Raw genomic sequence first — 19261 nt, 5'->3', positions numbered from 1 at the left:
AGTAAGGTAAGGCTTAGATTAGGATTAAGGAAGGTAGAGAAGAAAAGTGTTTGGTAGTGTAGGTGTATATGACATCACTGATAGTAAAAGAAAGCTCCTGCCTGTATCTGTGATCTCATTGTGTGGGCAGCTTTAACATACTGAGAGAAAGGAAGAGAAAAGAGGATGTGAGTACATTAGAAAATAGAAGAGTTTTTTTTTTTATATATCTTAATACCTAGGAGTTAGTTTTAAAGTTTATTTTGTGGGTTAAGGTATACGAATAGTAGTGAACACTTCATGTGTGACTGAGACTTCTTTGTAGATAACCAACCATATTAGACAGAATGCTAATGGATATACCGTATTCTTCTAAAGCTGCCCTCTTTTGAGCACAGATGTCTCAGCAATAATTATCCTCTCTTTGTTAGGATCTCCCAGCCCCATTGCCCTCCCTACCTCCAGTCATTTACAGATTTCATCGCTTTTTCTTTTCTTCCCTCAATCTCTATCTACATGCTAGTCTATATTGGCCTTTTCTGTCTTCTATCTGTAGGTATCCCTACAACATCACCCTTAGAACATTCCTTTTAAGAGTATTGGAACCTACAAGATGAAATTTAGATCAAGAATTTCTTTGCAGAACAAACCTACAAGATTTAAGGAAGCTGTGACTCCTGTGAATTCAGTAATTCTTTCATAGGGTAGGTGGTCATCAGTCGTGGGATATTGCCCTCCCTGCGCTTCCAAAATAAATGCAAGTGACAATTTGGCTTAGTAGTTTCATAGTTTAAAATTAATCAATGAATATTCCTTCAAATACACTTTTAATGACTGTTAAGAAATTGCCTTTATATATGATTTACTATTGGAAGATTTCTCTTTACTACTTGATTTTAAAATTGCAAGTTAAATCCATTGGAACAAATTTTAAGGGGAGTCAGGACTGCTAAATTTAATTTAGCCTTCGCTAAAATAGAGGCTTATTTACATAGTATACACAAAATAGTTTTATTCCTAAGTCAGACCCTTGAAAAAAACATCCTTTGAGTTGCTGAGTTTACTTCAACCTTTCGATGTTCATAGGAGATAGTTTAGTATAGACTAACTCTTGACCAGGCTGAACTGTCAATATACAAGATGGCACCTGTGGCGTAATTTATTTCCTGGATTGTATTCTAGTGTGACTTGGAGGAAGATCTTAGAATCTGAAATGGAAAGAGATAAAGACAAAGGGAAAAGCAATTTTTTTTTAATCACAGATAAATTTAGCAGCTCTTGAGAGGTAGAGGTGGGGCAGGGCAAAATTCCTTTAATGCCAGGTCACCATAGTGTATGTCAAAGTTTAAGAAGAAAGTAGTGGGTTAGTTCTTGGAGTCCCAGTGTAATTTTAACTTCATAATTCATTATGTAGTTTTTTTTATTGCCATTTTTTAACTTTTTATTTTGAGATAATAGATTTACAAGAAGTTGCAACAAAATAGTACAGAGATAATTAGAGGCTCATAGGAAGTTACAAAAATAGTCCAGAAAAGTCCCATTTACTTACTCTTCATTCAGTTTTCCTCAGCAGTTACATCTTATATAACTAAAGTACAATATCAAAACCAGGAAATTGATATTTTTATAATATATGTCTATATAATTCTGTGATTTTTGTCATATATATAGATTTGTCTAACCACTACCTCAATCAAGATACAGAACTATTGCATTACCACAAAGATCTCTCCCTGTGCTACCTCTTTATAGTCACACCCATCCCATTACTCCTCCCCTACTCCTCACCACCCTTAACCCTGGCAGCCACAAATCTGTTCTTCATCTTGTTGAACTGTGAGAATCCACTCATACACAGATTTTTTTCAATAAATATTTTGGAAATTTTGTCTTGAAGATTTGCAACAATTTGTAAAAAACTTACCACATAGCTTAGAAATATCAAAAAATTAAGAAAAAGGGATAGCATGACTGTGTAAAATACATGTAGATACTAGTCTGTTTTATCTTTTACTACCATAAAATATATCCAAATGAATTAAGAAAAGTGAATATTTATCAAGACTTACGCACACAAAGACCTTGTGTTCTGCCATATGTGATCGAGAGAAATATTAACAAATGTAAAGATGCAGTATTAAATCATAACTGCATAAAATTAACTGTAGTCCATACAGATCTGTTATAGTAGTTTCGTAACCACCTCGTGTTGCTGTTACAGTGAGCTCAAGTTGAGAGTATCTGTTGAGAGTATCTGCTGAAAATGATGATGCTAATCATCTCCACATGAGCAATTTCTTGCTCCAGTAAATTGCGTTATCACAGTAAAATGTGATCTCTCACTGTATTTGGTGTAATATCCTAAACCTTGGATAACACCATGAGACCCATAAGAAGTACCATTAATGATGCTGAAGTGCTTCTAAGAAGCAGAGACAAGTTACGACATTACAAGGATGAGTTGAATTGCTTGGTGTGTACCATAGATTGAGGTCTGCAGCTGCAGTTGTCTACCATTTCAAGATAAATGAATCCAATGTAAGGACCATTGTTAAAAAAAAAAAAAAAAAAAGGAAATTTGTGAAATCATCACTTTTCATACACCAGCAGGTATGGAAATCCAACACTTTTTGTGAAATATTGTGTCTTTTATCTTGTATTGAAAATGCAGCTTTTTAAATGGGTCCAGGATTGCTATAAGAAAGTATACCCATAGATTCGAATATGATTCAAGAAAAAGCAAAGTCGTTATATGACAAAGTCGTTATATTAAAAGGAAGATGAAGGATCTAAAGCTGGAGAATTTAATGCCAGCAAAGGATAGTTTGATAATTTTAGAAAGAAGTTTTGCTTAAAAAATGTCAACATAACAGGAGAAGCAGCTTCTGCCTACCAAGCAGCAGCAGACAGGCTCCCAGACACCATTGAGAAAACCATTAAGGAGAATGAGTATCTGCTTGAACGAGTTTTTGTTGTTGTTGTTGTTTTGAGATGGAGTCTTGCTCTGTTGCTCAAGCTGGAGTGCAGTGGTGCAATCTCTGCTCCCTGCAACCTCCACCTCCTGGGTTCAAGTGATTCTCCTGCTTCAGACCCCCAAGTAGCTGGGATTACAGGCATGCATCACCATGCTTGGCTAATTTTTTGTATTTTCAGTAGAGACGGGGTTTCACCATGTTGGTCAGGCTGGTCTCGAACTCCTGACCTCATCCGTCTGCCTCGGCCTCCTTAAGTGCTGGGATTACAAGCCACTGCGCCCAGTCCAAACAAGTTTTTAATACAGATGAAAGTGCCCTACTCTGGAAAAAAAAAAAATGCCACAAAGGACATATATTAGCAAGAAAGAGAGGCAAGCACCACAATTTAAGGCAGATGGGGATAGGCTAACTCTACTGTTTTGTGCAATCGCGGTTGGGTTTATGATCAGGACTGCCCTTACCTATAAAGCTGCTAAACCCTGAGTCTTGAAGGGAAAAGGTAAACACCAGCTGCCAGTCTTTGGATGTGCAATAAGAAAGCCTGGAAAATGAGAACCCCTTTTCTGGATTGGTTCCATTGATGCTTTGTCTCTGAAGCCAGGAAGAACCTTGCTAGTAAGGGACTGCCTTTTAAAGTTCTTTTGATTCTGAACAATGCCCCTGGCCACCCAGAGCCCCATGAGTTCAACACCAAAGGCTCATTACACACAATACTTTATGAAAAGGATTGTCAGTGATATGGAAGAAAACCTTTATAGAACATCATCAAAGTCTAAAAGGATTGCACTATTGAAGATGCCATCATTGTTAAAGAAAAAGCCATGAAAACCATGAAGCCCAAAACAATAAATAGCTGGAGAAAACTGTGTCTAGATGTTACATGTGAATTCACTGGTTTTATGATAGAGCCAGTCAAAGAAATCATGAAAGAGATTGTAGATATGGCAAAAAAACGTAGGGAGCTGAGCGTTTCAAGATATGGATCTTGGAGAAATTCAAGAGCTAATAAAGACCACACCAGAGGAATTAACAAAAGATGACTTGATGGAGATGAACACTTCGAACCAGTGCCAGATGATGAGGAAGATGTAGAAAAAGCAGCACCAGAAAACAAATTGACATTAGACAGTCCAGCAGAAGAGTTCCAGTGATTCAAGACTGCGTTTGACTTCTTTAACAACATGGACCCTTCTATGATACGGGCACTGAAACTAAAGGAAACTGCGGAAGAAAGATTGGTACCATATGGAAACATCTTTAGAGAAATGGAAAAAGCAAAAAAAGTCAGACCTAAATTACATATGTTTTTGTAAAGTTATGCCAAGCGTGCCTGCCTTTCTGGCCTTCTTTTCACCTCTGCCACCACTGAAACAACAAGACCGACCCCTTCAGCCTATACACCATGAAGATGCAATAATAAAGACCTTAATGATGATCCACTTCCACTTAATAGTAAATTCTCTTCCTTATGATTTTCTTAATAACATTTTATTTTCTCTAGCTTACTTTATTGTAAAAATATAGTGTGTTATACATATCACATGCAAAATATATGTTAATCACCTGTTGATGTTTTCAGTAAGGCTGGTCAACAGTAGGCTATTAGTGGTTTTGGGGGAGTCAAAGGTTATATGTACATAATTTTAAAAGTTAGATGTGGGTTTTCAACTGCTTGGAGGGTCAGTGCCCCTAACCCCTGAGTTGTTTGAGGGTCAACTGTATTTACTACTCTTTCTATATATGGTTGACTTAATTTCCCCAACTTTGAGACTAAAGTTGTTTGATGTGAAGTAGAGAGAAAATAAGGGTGGAGAGGGGGCTGTGAATCACCTATAAACCCCAAAGAAAACGTATATAAACATCTTCCCAATCTTTAACCTCTACCTCCTGGGTTCAAGCGATTCTCCTGCCTTAGCCTCCCAAGTAGCTGGGTTACAGGCATGTGCCACCAAGCCCAGCTAATTTTTGTATTTTTAGTAGAGATGGGATTTACCATGTTGGTCAGGCTGGTCTTGAACTCCTGACCTCAAGTGATCCACCCGCCTCAACCTCCCAAAGTGTTAGGATTACAGGCGTGAGCCACTGTGCCCAGCCTTCCCAATCTTCTTTATGTATATATGTGGGTCTTTTTTGTTGTTTGTTTTTTTAAGGTAGCCAGTACGTATACTTTGCTATGTAATTTAATCTACTATGTTTTAAAAGTCCTTCCAATCCTGAAAACAGATGTCTTAATAGTAGCAAGAATAATAATAATAATAATAGTTAACACTAATACAGAGATTATTATGTGCCAATCTAAAGGCTTTATACATATCAACCCATTTGATCCTATTTCATCATTATAATTTATCATGATAAATAAGGAAGCCAGACGAAAGTATGGTGGATTGTGGCTTCATTTTTACATTCAAAAATTTTGTAATACTTTTCTGACTCTTCAAATAAATGCCAAGAGGTTTTGGAAAGTCCATCCAATTCTTAGAACATTTCTGCATCATTAATTTAATGGAATAAATGCTTTGTCATTTGAAGAAAACTGTTGGAAGGTGACTGAAAGGAAATCATGAAAGAGATTGTGGATATAGCAAAGAAGGTAGGGAGCTACAAGTTTCAAGATATGGATCTTGGAAAAATTCAAGAGCTGATAAACACCACACCAGAGGAATTAACAAAAGATGACTTGATGGGTAGAAGGGAGGGAGGGAGGGAGGGAGGGAAGGAGAGGTGTGTAGTCAAATTCTTTGGAAGCAGCTGGGTTAAAATTCCATTTGAAGCCTTCCATTCTAAAGAAGCTTATAATTAGAAAACAAGACAAGGTGTTTTTGAACCTCATAATAGATGGTAGTTTCTGTATCAGAAAACGTTTCTGATACAGAATGAATCAGTTCTGAAGCTGATTCATGAAACAATGTTACATCACTAGCCTATCTAATACAACAATAATCAGAACTACACTTTACCCTTCAATGTCTGTGGAGTTAGAAACACCAACCTCCCAGAAGTCGAAAATTTGCACATAAAACTCAGCCACTCCTAGCCTACCATTGATTGGAAGCCTTATTGATAATATAAACAGTCGATTAACACATATTTTGTATGTTATATGTATTATATAATCTTAAAGTAAGCTAGAAAAAAGAAAATGTTATTAGGAAAAATACATTTACAGTACTGTATTGTATATCATAAGTTTACATAGTCTGTTTATAAGATGTATTGACTGAAATGGCAGCAGGACCTCAGTTTATGGTACATATCAAGCAATTCAACTTGTTCTCGTAATGTCATGACTTTCCTTTGCTTCTTAGGAGCACTTCCAGCATCTCTAGTGGTACTTCTTATGGGTCCCGTGGTGTTATTCAAGGTTTAGGATGTTGCACTAAACACGATGAAAAATAACATGAGGACTGTGAGAGATCACATTTTACTGTGATAACAAAGTGTACTGGCAATAGGAACTGCTCATGTGGATATGAGTAGTGTCATCACAGGGTGTTTTAAGGGAATACTCTCAACACTTAAACTCACTGTAAGAGCAACACGAGGTGGTTACAAAATTATTATAGTAGAACAGTATGTACTACAGTTAGTTTTATGCAGTTATGATTTAATATTGCACCTTTGTTACATTTCTCTGGACTGCATATGGCAGCATGTAAGGTCTGTTGGTGTGCATAAATTTTGATAAATGTTAACTTTTTATAATACATCTGTGTGTATTTTATGGCAGTAAATGATACAATAGACTAGTATTTTATACATTCATGCCATCCCTAGCTTTTTCTTAATTTTTCGATATTTCCAAGCCATGAGGTTTGTCTGCAAGTTTTTTTCAAATTGTTGCAAATTTTCAAGACAAAATTTCCAAAATATTTTTTGAAAAAAATCTATGTGTGAGTGGACCCACACAGCTCAAACCCATGTTGTTCAAGGGTCAACTAAATACTTCATTTTGATAAGACTGTTGTGAAACTTACATTCATTTCTCGTGGGAGTGTAAATGATTCAGTGTTTCAGGAGGGCGGTTTGACAGGTAGCAAAGCCTTGAAAAGGTTCATACGCTTTGACCTCGTGATTTCTTTTAGGACTATATTTTTGAGAAATGATCAGAAATGTCAGAAAAGGTGCAAGGATATTAATTGTAATTATAGCATTACTTACAATAGGAAAATGAAATTAGCCTTTTGTGTAAAGGTCTATAATTGAGTTTGACTTCTTTGTCAAACGGCTACTTCAAGTGGTTTGATAAGTTTAATTTGATAGACACTTTGATTATAGCATTAATATAAATTTTGTAACTATAGTAATTGGCTAAAAACAGATTCAGTTATTTAGGGATTTAATCTTAGGAAATTTATCCTAAAATATGACATCTTTGTGTAGTTGTGTGTGTAAGCTGTGATTTTGGAAAGAACAAAAATGTTTCTAGCAGTTTGATGTTTTCAGTATCATTGTCATCATATCCTTTTTGTGTGAATATAATTTTGACTACCAATTGTTTTCTTCTTTTACAGGGAGATAACATAAAATGATCATATAGCTAGGCTAATTGAATATCCAGAAATTTTTATTTTTACTATAGAATTCTTTTTATCATTTCATTATTTCTTTCAGAAATTTCAAACTTGAAAGATATGATCTAATTTTAAGATTTAAAAAGGCAGTTTTTGTCTCCAGAGCAGTCACTCCTTATCTACTATGTAGAAATAATTATCATCTCTCCCCTCAGTATTCCCTATCTCAGTTGCTCAAGGAAGAAACCTGAAATCTTAGTACTTCTGCAGACTTCGTTTTTAGCTTACATCACATGCGTCCAATTCTTGACAAAGTCCTGTCTGCCTCCAGAATGTCTTGAATCGCTATCATTTTTTTCCATATCCACTGACAGTGTCCTGGTTGAGGAACATTACCTTTTTCTTGAAGGACCATAGTATCATCTTAACTATTTCCTCAATCTTCCCCTGACTCAATCTATTTGTTTTTTGGGTTTTTTTGTTTGTTTTTGGTTTCTATGTTAAGATTTTATTGAAGATATGCATGTGCCATGTTTAAGAAGTCAAATATTTGCATAAGAGAACAAAATATAGCAAAGCCCTAACTCAGTTATTCTCATCTTTTCAACCTCGATCCTGGAGCCCCACTCCCACCCAGATCTCTTAGCTGTTTCTCCTCCGAGGAATTTATGTCTGTTTTTCACATAATATATCTAAATCTTTACTTTTCCTTGATTTTTCTATTTTAAATGTGATACATTGACTCTTTACTATAGAAGATGATTTCACTGTCTTATATTCTCTCCTCCCCATTTATATAATTCACTTCTCCTTCTTTTGCGCATACAGTTATATCACAGTTTTGACTAACTATATTCTTTACAATTGAACTGTGATGATTTACTCAGGTTTTGTTTTCTTTGAGCTAAAATGTACTTTAGTTTTCTTTGTATCCATCACTAAATTTTTGCCACAAGTGAATGTACTGAATGTCTCTTCTTAATATTTCCAAACACATAAGGAATTTTTTTTTTTCCACTTTCAGAGACAGATGTCTGTTGGAATTTCTGTCCTCTTGCTCCTTTCTTGACTCTTCTTCTTAAAGGTCTGCTTGTAGCTTTGCCCCAGGATCTCCCATTGCTGTTAATCAGAGGATTCCCAATATATATATATTTTTTCTATATCGTCTCTTCAGTTTCCTGGGTCTCATATCTTCCTTTTTCTTTGCTAGTTTGTTATGATAGAACACATACTCTACTAGTTCTCTGAGAGTAGGTACATAGAAGGCACATTCTCTGAGATGTTCATGTCCGAAAATTTCTGTAGTCTACTTTCAAACTTAATTGATATTCATGTTGGATATAGAATTCTAGAAAATTGAATTCTTCAAAATTGAAGGCATTGCTTCAGTTGTCTTTTAACTTCCAGTGCTACTATTAAGACATCTGATGCCTTCTGATACCTTTTTTCCTGTATGTGCTATTTTTGTTGTTGTTTTCTGTTCGAATCTCTGATCAGTTTTCTCTTTTTCCTCTTAAAATTCCTGTTATTCAGATGTTGACTCTTACGGTCTTCAAATTAGCATAAAAACATTTTACTGCTATCATTAACTTTTTGTTTAAAAGATTTAGTCACCTTTATTTCACAACTTTTCTACTGACTTTCAAATGTATCCTGTATTTTTTATTTCTAAAAGCTCTGTTTTGTTCTCTGAATATTTCTTTTTATATTTTTTATTTCTTTCCTCCTGTTTTTGCTTAATGGGTACAATGTCTTTTTTCATATATTAAAAAATAATAGTTATATGGTTTTGGCTTCTTCTTTTCTCAGTTTTCTTTGTTCCCTGCCCTAACTCGACTTCTGTTTTCTGCCCTAACTCTATTTCCTCAGAGTTCTTTTTCTTTTTTCTTGTGGTTTCTCTCTCTCCGTGGCTATTGTTGTATTATAGAGGTTTGTTAACCTGTTTCGGACCTTGGGCCCATCCAGCAGACTGAAGCCTATGGAACGCTAGCCCTTCTTTAAAAGGAAATCAGTTCTATTAAAATATACTTATCAAAATATTTTTTAAAGCTGTTATACAGCAATGCATGTGCTTTGTTAACGTAGTAAAATCTAGAGGCCAGTCTTAAATACTACCATATCTGGGTGTGATGATTCATGCCTGTAATCAGTACTTTGCGAGGCTGAGGCAGGAGAATTGCTTCAGCATAGGACTTCCAAACCAGTCTGGCCAACATAGTGAGACCCTGTCTCTACAAAAATAAAAACAAAATTAATCGAGTATGGTGGTACACACATTTAGCCCCAGCTACTTAGAAGGCTGAGGTGGAAGAATTGCTTGAGCCAGGGAGATCGAAGCTGTAGTGAACTGTAATCCTACCAATATACTCCAGTCTGGGCAACAGAGGAAGACCCTGTCTCAAATAAAACAACTACCATAAGTTTGAAGTAGTGATGAGTGTAAATGGTATTTTTAAGGTATCTGCATCAACTGTAATGTGATATGAAAATAGCAGTGACTTTGATTGGTAACTACATCACATGCATTGCCAATACCACTGTAATCTGTAGCCTACATTTATAACTAAAAGAACTGTCTTATTTCAGTTAGAGGTTAGTGTAAAATGAATTTTAATTTTTTTATACAAGTTTGTGGGCCCTTTGTATTCTGTCAACAGGCACTTTGGGGGATCATGATCCGTTTTATTAAAGGTTTCTTCAAATGTTTGGAGTGATTGTTAGCTCAAAGAGTGAGATACTAGAAAACTGATTGGGAGCTCTGGGCGACTGAATAGAGCTTGACAACTAGTAGTCTTCACTGTATGTTGTGGGATACTCATCTTCATCTGTGGATCTTTTCCTCTTGGGATTCAAATCTTTTCAGAGAAGAATCCGCCAGTATTCTGCCTGTGGAATGTAAATTTGCCTATGTTTTCAGTCATTGTGCTCTCTTATATCCTGCTAATCAAATTTGCTTCTGTGATTTAACTGAATGGATATAATATTACGTATGTTCCCATTAAATAAAGTGATTCTAGAAAAGAACACAAGCTGTCTTTAATGTTTTGAAAGCCTTAATCTGGCAAGAAAACTGAGCTATTACTAATATTTAATTTTCACCTTAATTTTCCAGGAGCTTTCAAGTTGTGGATGGAATAAAAAAGAAAAGTACAGTTCTGCACCAAATGCAGTTGCCTTCACAAGAAGATTCAATCATGTGAGTTTATAAATTTTGATGCTGTATCTGAAATTCAATTCCTCAAGATATACTTTTTCCTTAAGAAATAATTTAACTTTTTACATCAGTTCTGGAATATTTTCAGCCAGTATCTCTCAAGTATTGTCTCTGTGCATGATCTCTGTTTTTTTTTTCTCTGTAATTCCTGTTGAAAATTTATTGGAACTTGACGTTCTTTCCTCCTTGTTTCTTACCTTACATATTTTCTATCTTTGTTTTTGTCCTCCATTCTGAGTGATTTCCTCAGATGTACATTTCAGTTCACTGATTGTCTTCAGGTGTTTTATCTGTTTCAAATCTGTATGCTTTTGCACCAGCCATGCTCTTCTCTTATTTTTATTTTATTTTTAAAATTTATAAATTTTCAGTGTAGTTTCTGTGTTATTATTGGAACTTCTTGGGGTACTACTACATTTCTGCTCATTCTTAAAGTGGTTTTTTCAAAGATATATAATGAATTTTGTATCTTTGGCTTGAAAGCTCGTGTCTGTTTAAGCTTTATCCATGAGAATTTTGCTGCTGCCTCAATTGAGGGAATACATATTCTAAGAGGCTTTTTGTTTGCTTTTGCTCATAACCAGGGCTGTCGCAGACCTGAGACTGTTTTTTTATGTTTATTGTTGTGCTTGGGGCATCTTTGTACTTCTCTGTAGTAAAAATTTAGATACCAAATCCAGTTAAAGGCAGCCTATAGTTAACAAATTCTTCTTTTAAAGTTAAATTAATTTTTTCTTTTTTTAGAGACAGGGCCTCTATCTGTCACCCAAACTGGAGTACAGTGGTGCAGTCATAGCTCACTGCAACCTCAAATTCTTGGGCTCAATCAGTCCTCCTGACTCAGCCTCTCAGGGAGCTAGGACTACAGGCATGCACCACCATGCCAGACTAATTTAAAAAGATTATTTTGTGGAGATGAGGTCTCACTATGTTGCCCAAGCTGGTCTCGAACTCCTGGCCTCAAGCGATCCTCCTGCCTCAGCTTCTCAAGGCACTGTGATTGTAAGCATAAGCCACCATGCCCAGTCTACAAATTCTTTTTTTTTTTTTTTTTTTTTTGAGACGGAGTCTTTGCTCTGTCACCCAGGCTGGAGTGCAGTGGCGTGATCTCGGCTCACTGAAGCTCCGCCTCCCGGGTTCACGCCATTCTCCTGCCTCAGCCTCCTGAGTAGCTGGGACTACAGGCGCCCGCTACCACGCCCGGCTAATTTTTTGTATTTTTAGTAGAGACGGGGTTTCACCGTGTTAGCCAGGATGGTCTCGATCTCCTGACCTTGTGATCCGCCCGTCTCGGCCTCCCAAAGTGCTGGGATTACAGGTGTGAGCCACCGCGCCCGGCCTACAAATTCTTATGAAAGAGTTTTGTTTTTCTCCTTGACCACCCAGAGCCTACATTATTATAGATGCACTTGTATGTTGTCTCCCTTTTTCAAGGGAATTGAAAAATAAGTGAATTGTTTTAGTCTACCTTTTCACTGAGATTATAGACCTTTCAGTAGCATTAGATAGAAATGTAGGAGTGGAGAGGTGTGAGGCCTTGTATTATGTCTTTGAAGGAGCATTAAGTCCCAAGCCCCTATGTCACTGAGATAGGAAATCCTCCACGGGCAGCTACAGTACCCACTCTTATAACCACTGCTTTGCTTTTATTTCCTTATTTTTTGATCTCTAGAAGAAATCCTTTATTTTTCTTCCCATTCAGAAATACATTTTAAAAAAAGAAGTTTGTGATATGTAACCCAGCAATTTTAGAGGCTTATAGCAAAAATATTTTTTCTTGTGAGTCCAGTAATTTTATGAAACCGTGTCTTGGTGTTAGTTACTCTGGGTCAGCGTTCTTAAATGTGGTTGGCTTTAACAGACTGTCATTTGGGAAGCATGTACACTTAGCCTTCCAGTATAGGGGTCTCGGGGTGGCTGAATTTATTACATAGTAGCTTAGGGCTCTCCAAGAGAATGTTCCAGCAATCAAGGCAGGAGCTGCATGGTCTTTTTTGACCTCGTCCTGGAAGTCAGTGTCACTTTCACTAATACTTTTCTTCATCAAAGCAGTTACAAGCTTGCCCAGATTCAGTAAGAAGTGATACACGTCCTAACTTTGGATGAAAGAGTGACAAAGAATGTATGCTTAAAAGCACCATAGACAAATTGTCTAAGCCAGGTGCAGTGGCAAGTGCCTGTAGTTCCAGCTGCTGGGAGGCTGAGACAGGAGAATCACTTGAGCCCAAGAGTTCAAGACCAGCTTGGGCAACATACTGAGACCTCGTCTTAAAAAAAAGACAAAAAAACGAAAAAACAAATCGTGTTGGCCAGGTGTAGTGGCTGATGCCTGTAAGCACTTTGGGAGGCAGAGGCTGGTGGATCACTTGAGCTCAGGAGTTTGAGACCAGCTTGGGCAACATGGCAAAACCCTGTCTCAAGTAAAAAAAATACAGAAATTGGCTGGGCATGGTGGCTCACACCTGTGGTCTCAGCTACTTAGGAGGCTAAGGCAGGAGAATCACTTGAGCCTGAGAGGCAGAGGTTGCAGTTAGCTGAGATCACCCCACTACACTCCAGCCTGGGCAACAGAACAAGACTCTGTCTCCAAAACAAAACAAATCACCATAATATTTATCTTAAAATTTGCCTGATGTTAAATTTAATTAAGTTGGTGAACTTAATTAAATTAAAATTAAATTAAATTAAAGTTGGTGGACATGCACTTTAGATTTGAATTTGAATAGTTGATATTCAAATCTAAATTTGAATAGTTGATATTTGAATATATTTGATATTTGAATATATTTGAATAGATTTGAATAGTTGATATTTGCTAAGGTTATTAAGATTCCCATAGCATGACTTTTTTTTTTTTTTTTTGGAGTAAACCTTGTTAGAATTGGGGAGGATTATTACTATTAGTAGCCCAAGTACAGTAACAAGTATTAAGGTGACTTTGTAAAATATGTATACTTTATATTTACATATATATTTGTAAAATATATGTAAAATATATAATGACATTTGTTTACAGATGAAAATTGCAAGTAAAATCTGAAATATTTCTCATTAAAAATGTGAAGAAATATGAAGCGGTGGCATTATTTTTTGCACAATAATTTCGAACTATATTCTGTATTTAGATTTGTATAAGTGAACCAACTTACAGTGCTTTGACTTTGTTTTCATAGTACATGAATTAAAGTGTATTACGTGGACATATTGTATCATATAATAAGCAAACTGTTCAGAGTAGAGCATTTTAATATTATATCTAATCTGCCTTCTAATAAATTAGTTTTAATTATTTTTTAAATCAAGATGGTTTTATTTGAAAGCATTACAGAATTTTTGAAATGCAGTTTTAATGTTAGAATGTTAACTTAGATTATATTTTTTTCTTTTGATATTTTGTTTTATTTACACCAAGAAAACCCTACTTGGGAATCTTCACTTATGATTCTACTCAATCTAAATAAACGGTCATGTAGAATTACACAGCCACAGAAGAACCTGCTATAAGTGGCATCTTTTACAATGTTTAATTTTAGAGCCTACCTAATTCTGCCAAAAATTTTTAGAATACAGCAAAAAAAAAACCTTACAAATTAAAAATCATAGTGATAGTTATCTAAAATTTTTATTTACAGGTAAGCTTTTGGGTTGTTCGAGAGATTCTTCATGCTCAAACATTAAAAATTAGAGCAGAAGTTTTGAGCCACTATATTAAAACTGCTAAGGTAAGAAAAACCTGTGTTTTTATTTTTGAGTTCAACCATTCATAAATGTTTGTAAGTGAATAAATATTCATGATGCTTTATTCACTGTTTACTGATACTGGAAAAATAAGGTTCATTTATATAAGTCAATTTTTAAAATTGGTTGCCTACTTTCTCTGCCTTTTTCTTTATTCTTCCTGTTTTCCTACCCTTTCTTTTATATTCTTCCTCCTACTCTCTGAGTAACTGAATTATGTGATCTGTTTTACCGAATAAGTAGACAAAGGTTGGATTATGGTAAAGTATGATATTTATAAAATACTGGACTATTCTGCAGGTGATGAGGAAAGCCATAAGGATTAAGTAGGAGAATACTACTTCACTTCCGAAGTGAACCATGTGAAGAATAAGACTTTATTTTTAAGAGAATGGTATATGTGATGTTGCCACATTGTTAACTGAACAGTTATTGTGTGACATAGATAATAAATACAGCAAGAGAAATAGAGCATGGATTTCAAAGGTAGTTGGAAATTAGAAGGGTGAGACAGGATATTCTACAAAGGATACCAAGATTTTATTAAAACTTGTAACAACTCTGAATTTAGTTGTAGGGGCAGAAAGGGGGAGTGAGCTCTTCTTGAAGGGTCAAGGCTGGCAGCCTTATAACGAAAGACAGGTTAATGAGAGAAAAGCATAGCGGATTTATTACGTGTGCATAGGAGTCATACAAAGTATAAGCTCAAAGCAGGGCCAAATGGTTGATGCTTAAATATCTTCTTCACTGGGGAGAGGAGAGTTTTTGGGGAGGAGGTACATAAGAGTAAGTGATTTTCAGGGAAAATGGATGAGCCCAGAGAACAAAGTCCTGAGACCAAGTTTCCCTGAGCTCTGGGAGAGGTGGCGTTACAGGTTATGGGAGAGCAAAGGGAGAAAAACATATTAAGCAAAGACAGATACCTCAAGGAAATATCTCAGATAATCTCAGAGCTACCCTCAGAAAGAATAGTTGGGGTAGCCTATGGCTGAGTTAATCTTTCCTAGATCTGGACAAGGGAGAGGATGCTCAGAGAAAGCCTAGCTGTTCATTTCACCAATGTAGATTCTACAAATGCGAATCTTCTCTACAAAAGGCAACTTTCAGGGCTATTTCTGTCTGTAGGCCCTCTGAATAGCCATCTCAAAATATGTCAAAGAAGTATATTTTAAGGATATTTTTGGTTTCCTTTAAAGTTCACTAAGAAGTATGGTAATTGTAGCCACGTTCATTCGTTACTCTTGTAATAAATACGTAACTTTCCTCACCTGTGAATGAAAGAAGGCAGAATAAAATGAGAGTACCATGTTTAAAATTATTATGAGTCATAACTCTTTCCTATTTTCCTTAAGAACATGGGAGCAATTGTGTTCTAACATTCTATGGCACTAGGTGGCAGAGCTAGCCTTCTACAATTTTGATATTTTGCAAAAGTGTCAAAATATTTTTTAAAAATTCTTTGTGATGATATGTTAGATAAATAATTTTTTTTTTTTTTTTTGGAGATGGAGTTGCGCTCTGTGGCCCAGGCTGGAGTGCAGTGGCGGGATCTCGGCTCACTGCAAACTCTGCCTCCTGATTGCACAGGTCTACTGTACAATCTACTGATTGTAGATATTAACTGCATCTACAAAATATCTTCATGGCAATACCTAGATTAAGGTTTGGTTAAATAACTGATACTAATAGTCTAGCCAAGTTGACACATCAAACTTACCATCACATACATACAAAAGAATATAAGAATATTTAAAGTATCAAAAGAATGATAATGTGGATACCCATGCACCCACTGACCACTGGAAATTTTCATATGCCTCTTCATATGCCACCTCCTTCCCTTCTTCTACAGTGGGAACCATTGCCTTGAATGTCGTTTTTCTTTTACAGTATGTATGTTTCTGAATTATATATTGTTGCAAATACGTGCTTTTGGATTTTGTTTAAATTGAATTATTCTATATTTACTTTTGTACTTTCATAACTCAGCAGCATTACTTAATGGTTTTGGGAGTAGCTCTGTTATAGAGTATCCTATTTGTACATATCACAGATTATTCAGTGTACTTTGGGTTATTTCCAGATTTTTGCTATTATAAGCCCTGCTGCCATAAGCATTCTTGTATGAGTCTCTTGGTGCTTATGTGACGATTGATGCCCTAGAATACAGAGTTTGTACTAGCAGTGAAATTACTGAGGCTCTCTCTCTTTTGTTGGGACAGGATCTTGTTCTGTCTCCTGGGCTGAAGGCCAGTGGTGTAATCCCAACTCACTGCATCCTTGACCTCCTGGGCCCAGGCAGTCTTCCCACCTCAGCCTCCCGAGTAGTTGGGATTACAGGCATATGCTACCACCCCTGGCTAATTTCTGTTTTGTTGTTGTTGTTGTTTTGTAGAGACAAGGTCTCATTATGTTGCCCAGGCTGGTCTTGAACTCCTGTGCTCAAGTGATCCTCCCATGTTGGCCTCCCAAAGTGCTGGGATTACAAGTGCGAGCTACTGTACCCGGCCCCTCATCTCTTTAGCTTTGTTATAGATAACCTCCAAACTGGTTACATTTATATATGCTCACTAGCAATGTATGAAGATGCCTGTTGCTCTACATCCATGTCACCATCTGATATTGTCAAAATTTTTCATTGTTGCCAATTCTGGTGGATGTGAAATGTATCTCATTTTAGTTTTGATTGCCTTTCATTGAATCCAGTAGGAGTGAACATCTTTTTTTATGTTGACCATTTAGGTTTTCTCTCTTGAAAGGTCTGTTTAAGATCTTTCAGCAGTTTTCTATTTTGGTATTGGTCTTTTATTGTGTGTGTGTGTGTGTGTGTGTGTGTGTGTGTGTGGTTTTTTGTTTTGTTTTTGTTTTTTTGAGATGGAGTCTCACTCTGTCGCCCAGGCTATAGTGCAGTGGTGCAATCTTGGTTCACTGCACCTCCACCTCCTGGGTTCATGTGATTCTCCTGCCTCAGCCTCCCAAGTAGCTGGGATTACAGGCTCACACCACCATGCCCAGTTAATTTTTGTATTTTTTTTTTTTTTTTTTTTTAGTTGGACGGGGTTTTGCCATATTGGCCAGGCTGGTCTTGAACTCCTGACCTCAGGTGATCCACACACCTTGGCCTCCCAAAGTGCTGGGATTACAGGCATGAGCCACTGCACCTGGCAGTCTTTTATTGATTTTTATAGGAGTTCTTTATATAACTAGATGCCAGTCTTCATAAGCTTTGCATGTATCTTCCTATTTGTGGCTTGTCTTACCAGTTTTTTCATATTTTCTGATTTACATGTTCTTAATTTTAGTAGTCAGATTTACTGATCCTTGATTTCTGTCTTGGTCTGTTCTGGCTGCTATAACACAAATACCATAAACTAGGTGGCTTGTAAAAACAAACATTTATAAACAACAAACATTCTAGAGAACTGTGAGGATTAAGTCCAATGTCAAGGTGTCAGCAGATTCAGTGTCTGGTAAGGGCCCATTTCTCATAAGGCCCTTTCATGTTACAACAAAGTTCCTTCAAGCACTTGCCCAAACAACATTTTCTCCGTACTGCCCTGCCAACACACCCCACTGCCACAGTATAGATGAACGCTGTTCTGGGAGTTTATATAAGTGGGATCCTGCAGAAAGCTGTTGCTTGTGGTTGGCTACTCTTGCTTACCATGTTGTTGAGATTCATCCGCGTTGCATGTTACCTATAATTCTTTTATTGCTAAGTAGATTTCCAGTGTATGGATATTCCACAGTATATCATTTTCTTATTAATGGACTTTTGTTTTTACTTTGGCTTTTATTAATAAAGCTGTTATGAACATTTTTGTGGAATATGCATTGAGTTTTCTTGTATTATACCTAGGAATGGTGGACTTGCTGGGTTATAGATTAGGAATATGTTTTAACTTTATTAGAAACTGCCAAATATTGTTATTTTCCAACATAACCCTGTTGGTTTTACCACTTTAAATTTCAGTCAGCAATAAGAGTCTTCCAGTTACTCCACACATCTTGCCAGTACTTGGTGTTTAATATTTTTTTTATATTTGGCCTTTCTTTTGGGTGTGTAGTAGTATCTTATTGTGGTTTTAATTTGTATTTTTCTGATTATAGTCATGGTTGAGTATCTTTTCATATGTATGTGGAGCATTCGGATATTTTGTTTTGTGATACGATCCTTTCCAAATCTTTTGCCCTTATTTTTAATGGGATTGTTTGTCTTATCAAGTTGTAGGGATTTTTTTTAATGTATTCTGAATACAAACCCTTTTCAGATATATGTATTTTTTCCCAGTCTATGACTTGCCTTTTTATTTTCTTAATGCTGTCTTTTGGTTAGTGAGCAGAACTGTTCAGTTTTGACAAAGTCCAATTTGTTATTTTTGTCTTTGTGGTTAGTGTTTTTTGTGTCTTGTTTAATAAATCCTTTCCTAATCCAGGGTCATAAAGACATTTTCCTTTGATCACTCCTAGAAGTATTATAGTTTGAAGTGGTTTTTTTTGGAGATGGAGTTTTGCTCCTGTCACCCACACTGAGGCAGGAGAATCACTTGAACCCGGGAGGCAGAGGTTTTGGTGGGCCAAGATCGCACCACTACACTCCAGCCTGGGCAACAGAGACTCTGTCTCAATTAAAAAAAAAAAAAAAAGAATATCTAATTGTGCTAATTCCATTCTTTTGTCTGTTTAACTGCTTTGACATTTTGGTTGGAAATTACTTGATCAAATATGTGTAGGTATATTTCTGTTCCGTTGATTTATTTGTCTGTTCTTATTCCATTATCTCTTTGTCTTAATTACTATAGCTTTGTAGTAAGCCTTGAAATCTGATAATGTTCTAATTT

The 19261-nt window shown here is 36.2% G+C and overlaps 1 protein-coding gene across 3 annotated transcripts in view; it reads left to right on the top strand.

Annotated features, from left to right (window-relative positions):
* RALGPS2 (Ral GEF with PH domain and SH3 binding motif 2) overlaps positions 1-19261 on the top strand; it is a 182867-nt gene that overhangs the window by 66523 nt on the left and 97083 nt on the right. For all 3 annotated transcript variants that reach the window (XM_007989357.3, XM_007989356.3, XM_037985901.2), the window contains 2 exons: positions 10581-10664; positions 14315-14404. In XM_007989357.3, coding sequence (XP_007987548.1) covers positions 10581-10664; positions 14315-14404 — 174 coding nt within the window. The remainder of the gene's footprint in view (positions 1-10580; positions 10665-14314; positions 14405-19261) is intronic.

Source organism: Chlorocebus sabaeus, chromosome 25 (assembly GCF_047675955.1).
Source record: "Chlorocebus sabaeus isolate Y175 chromosome 25, mChlSab1.0.hap1, whole genome shotgun sequence".
NCBI classification, from domain to species: Eukaryota; Metazoa; Chordata; class Mammalia; order Primates; family Cercopithecidae; genus Chlorocebus; species Chlorocebus sabaeus.
The sequence above is the reverse complement of the archived record's forward strand: the minus strand, read 5'-3'. Positions and strand labels throughout refer to the sequence as shown.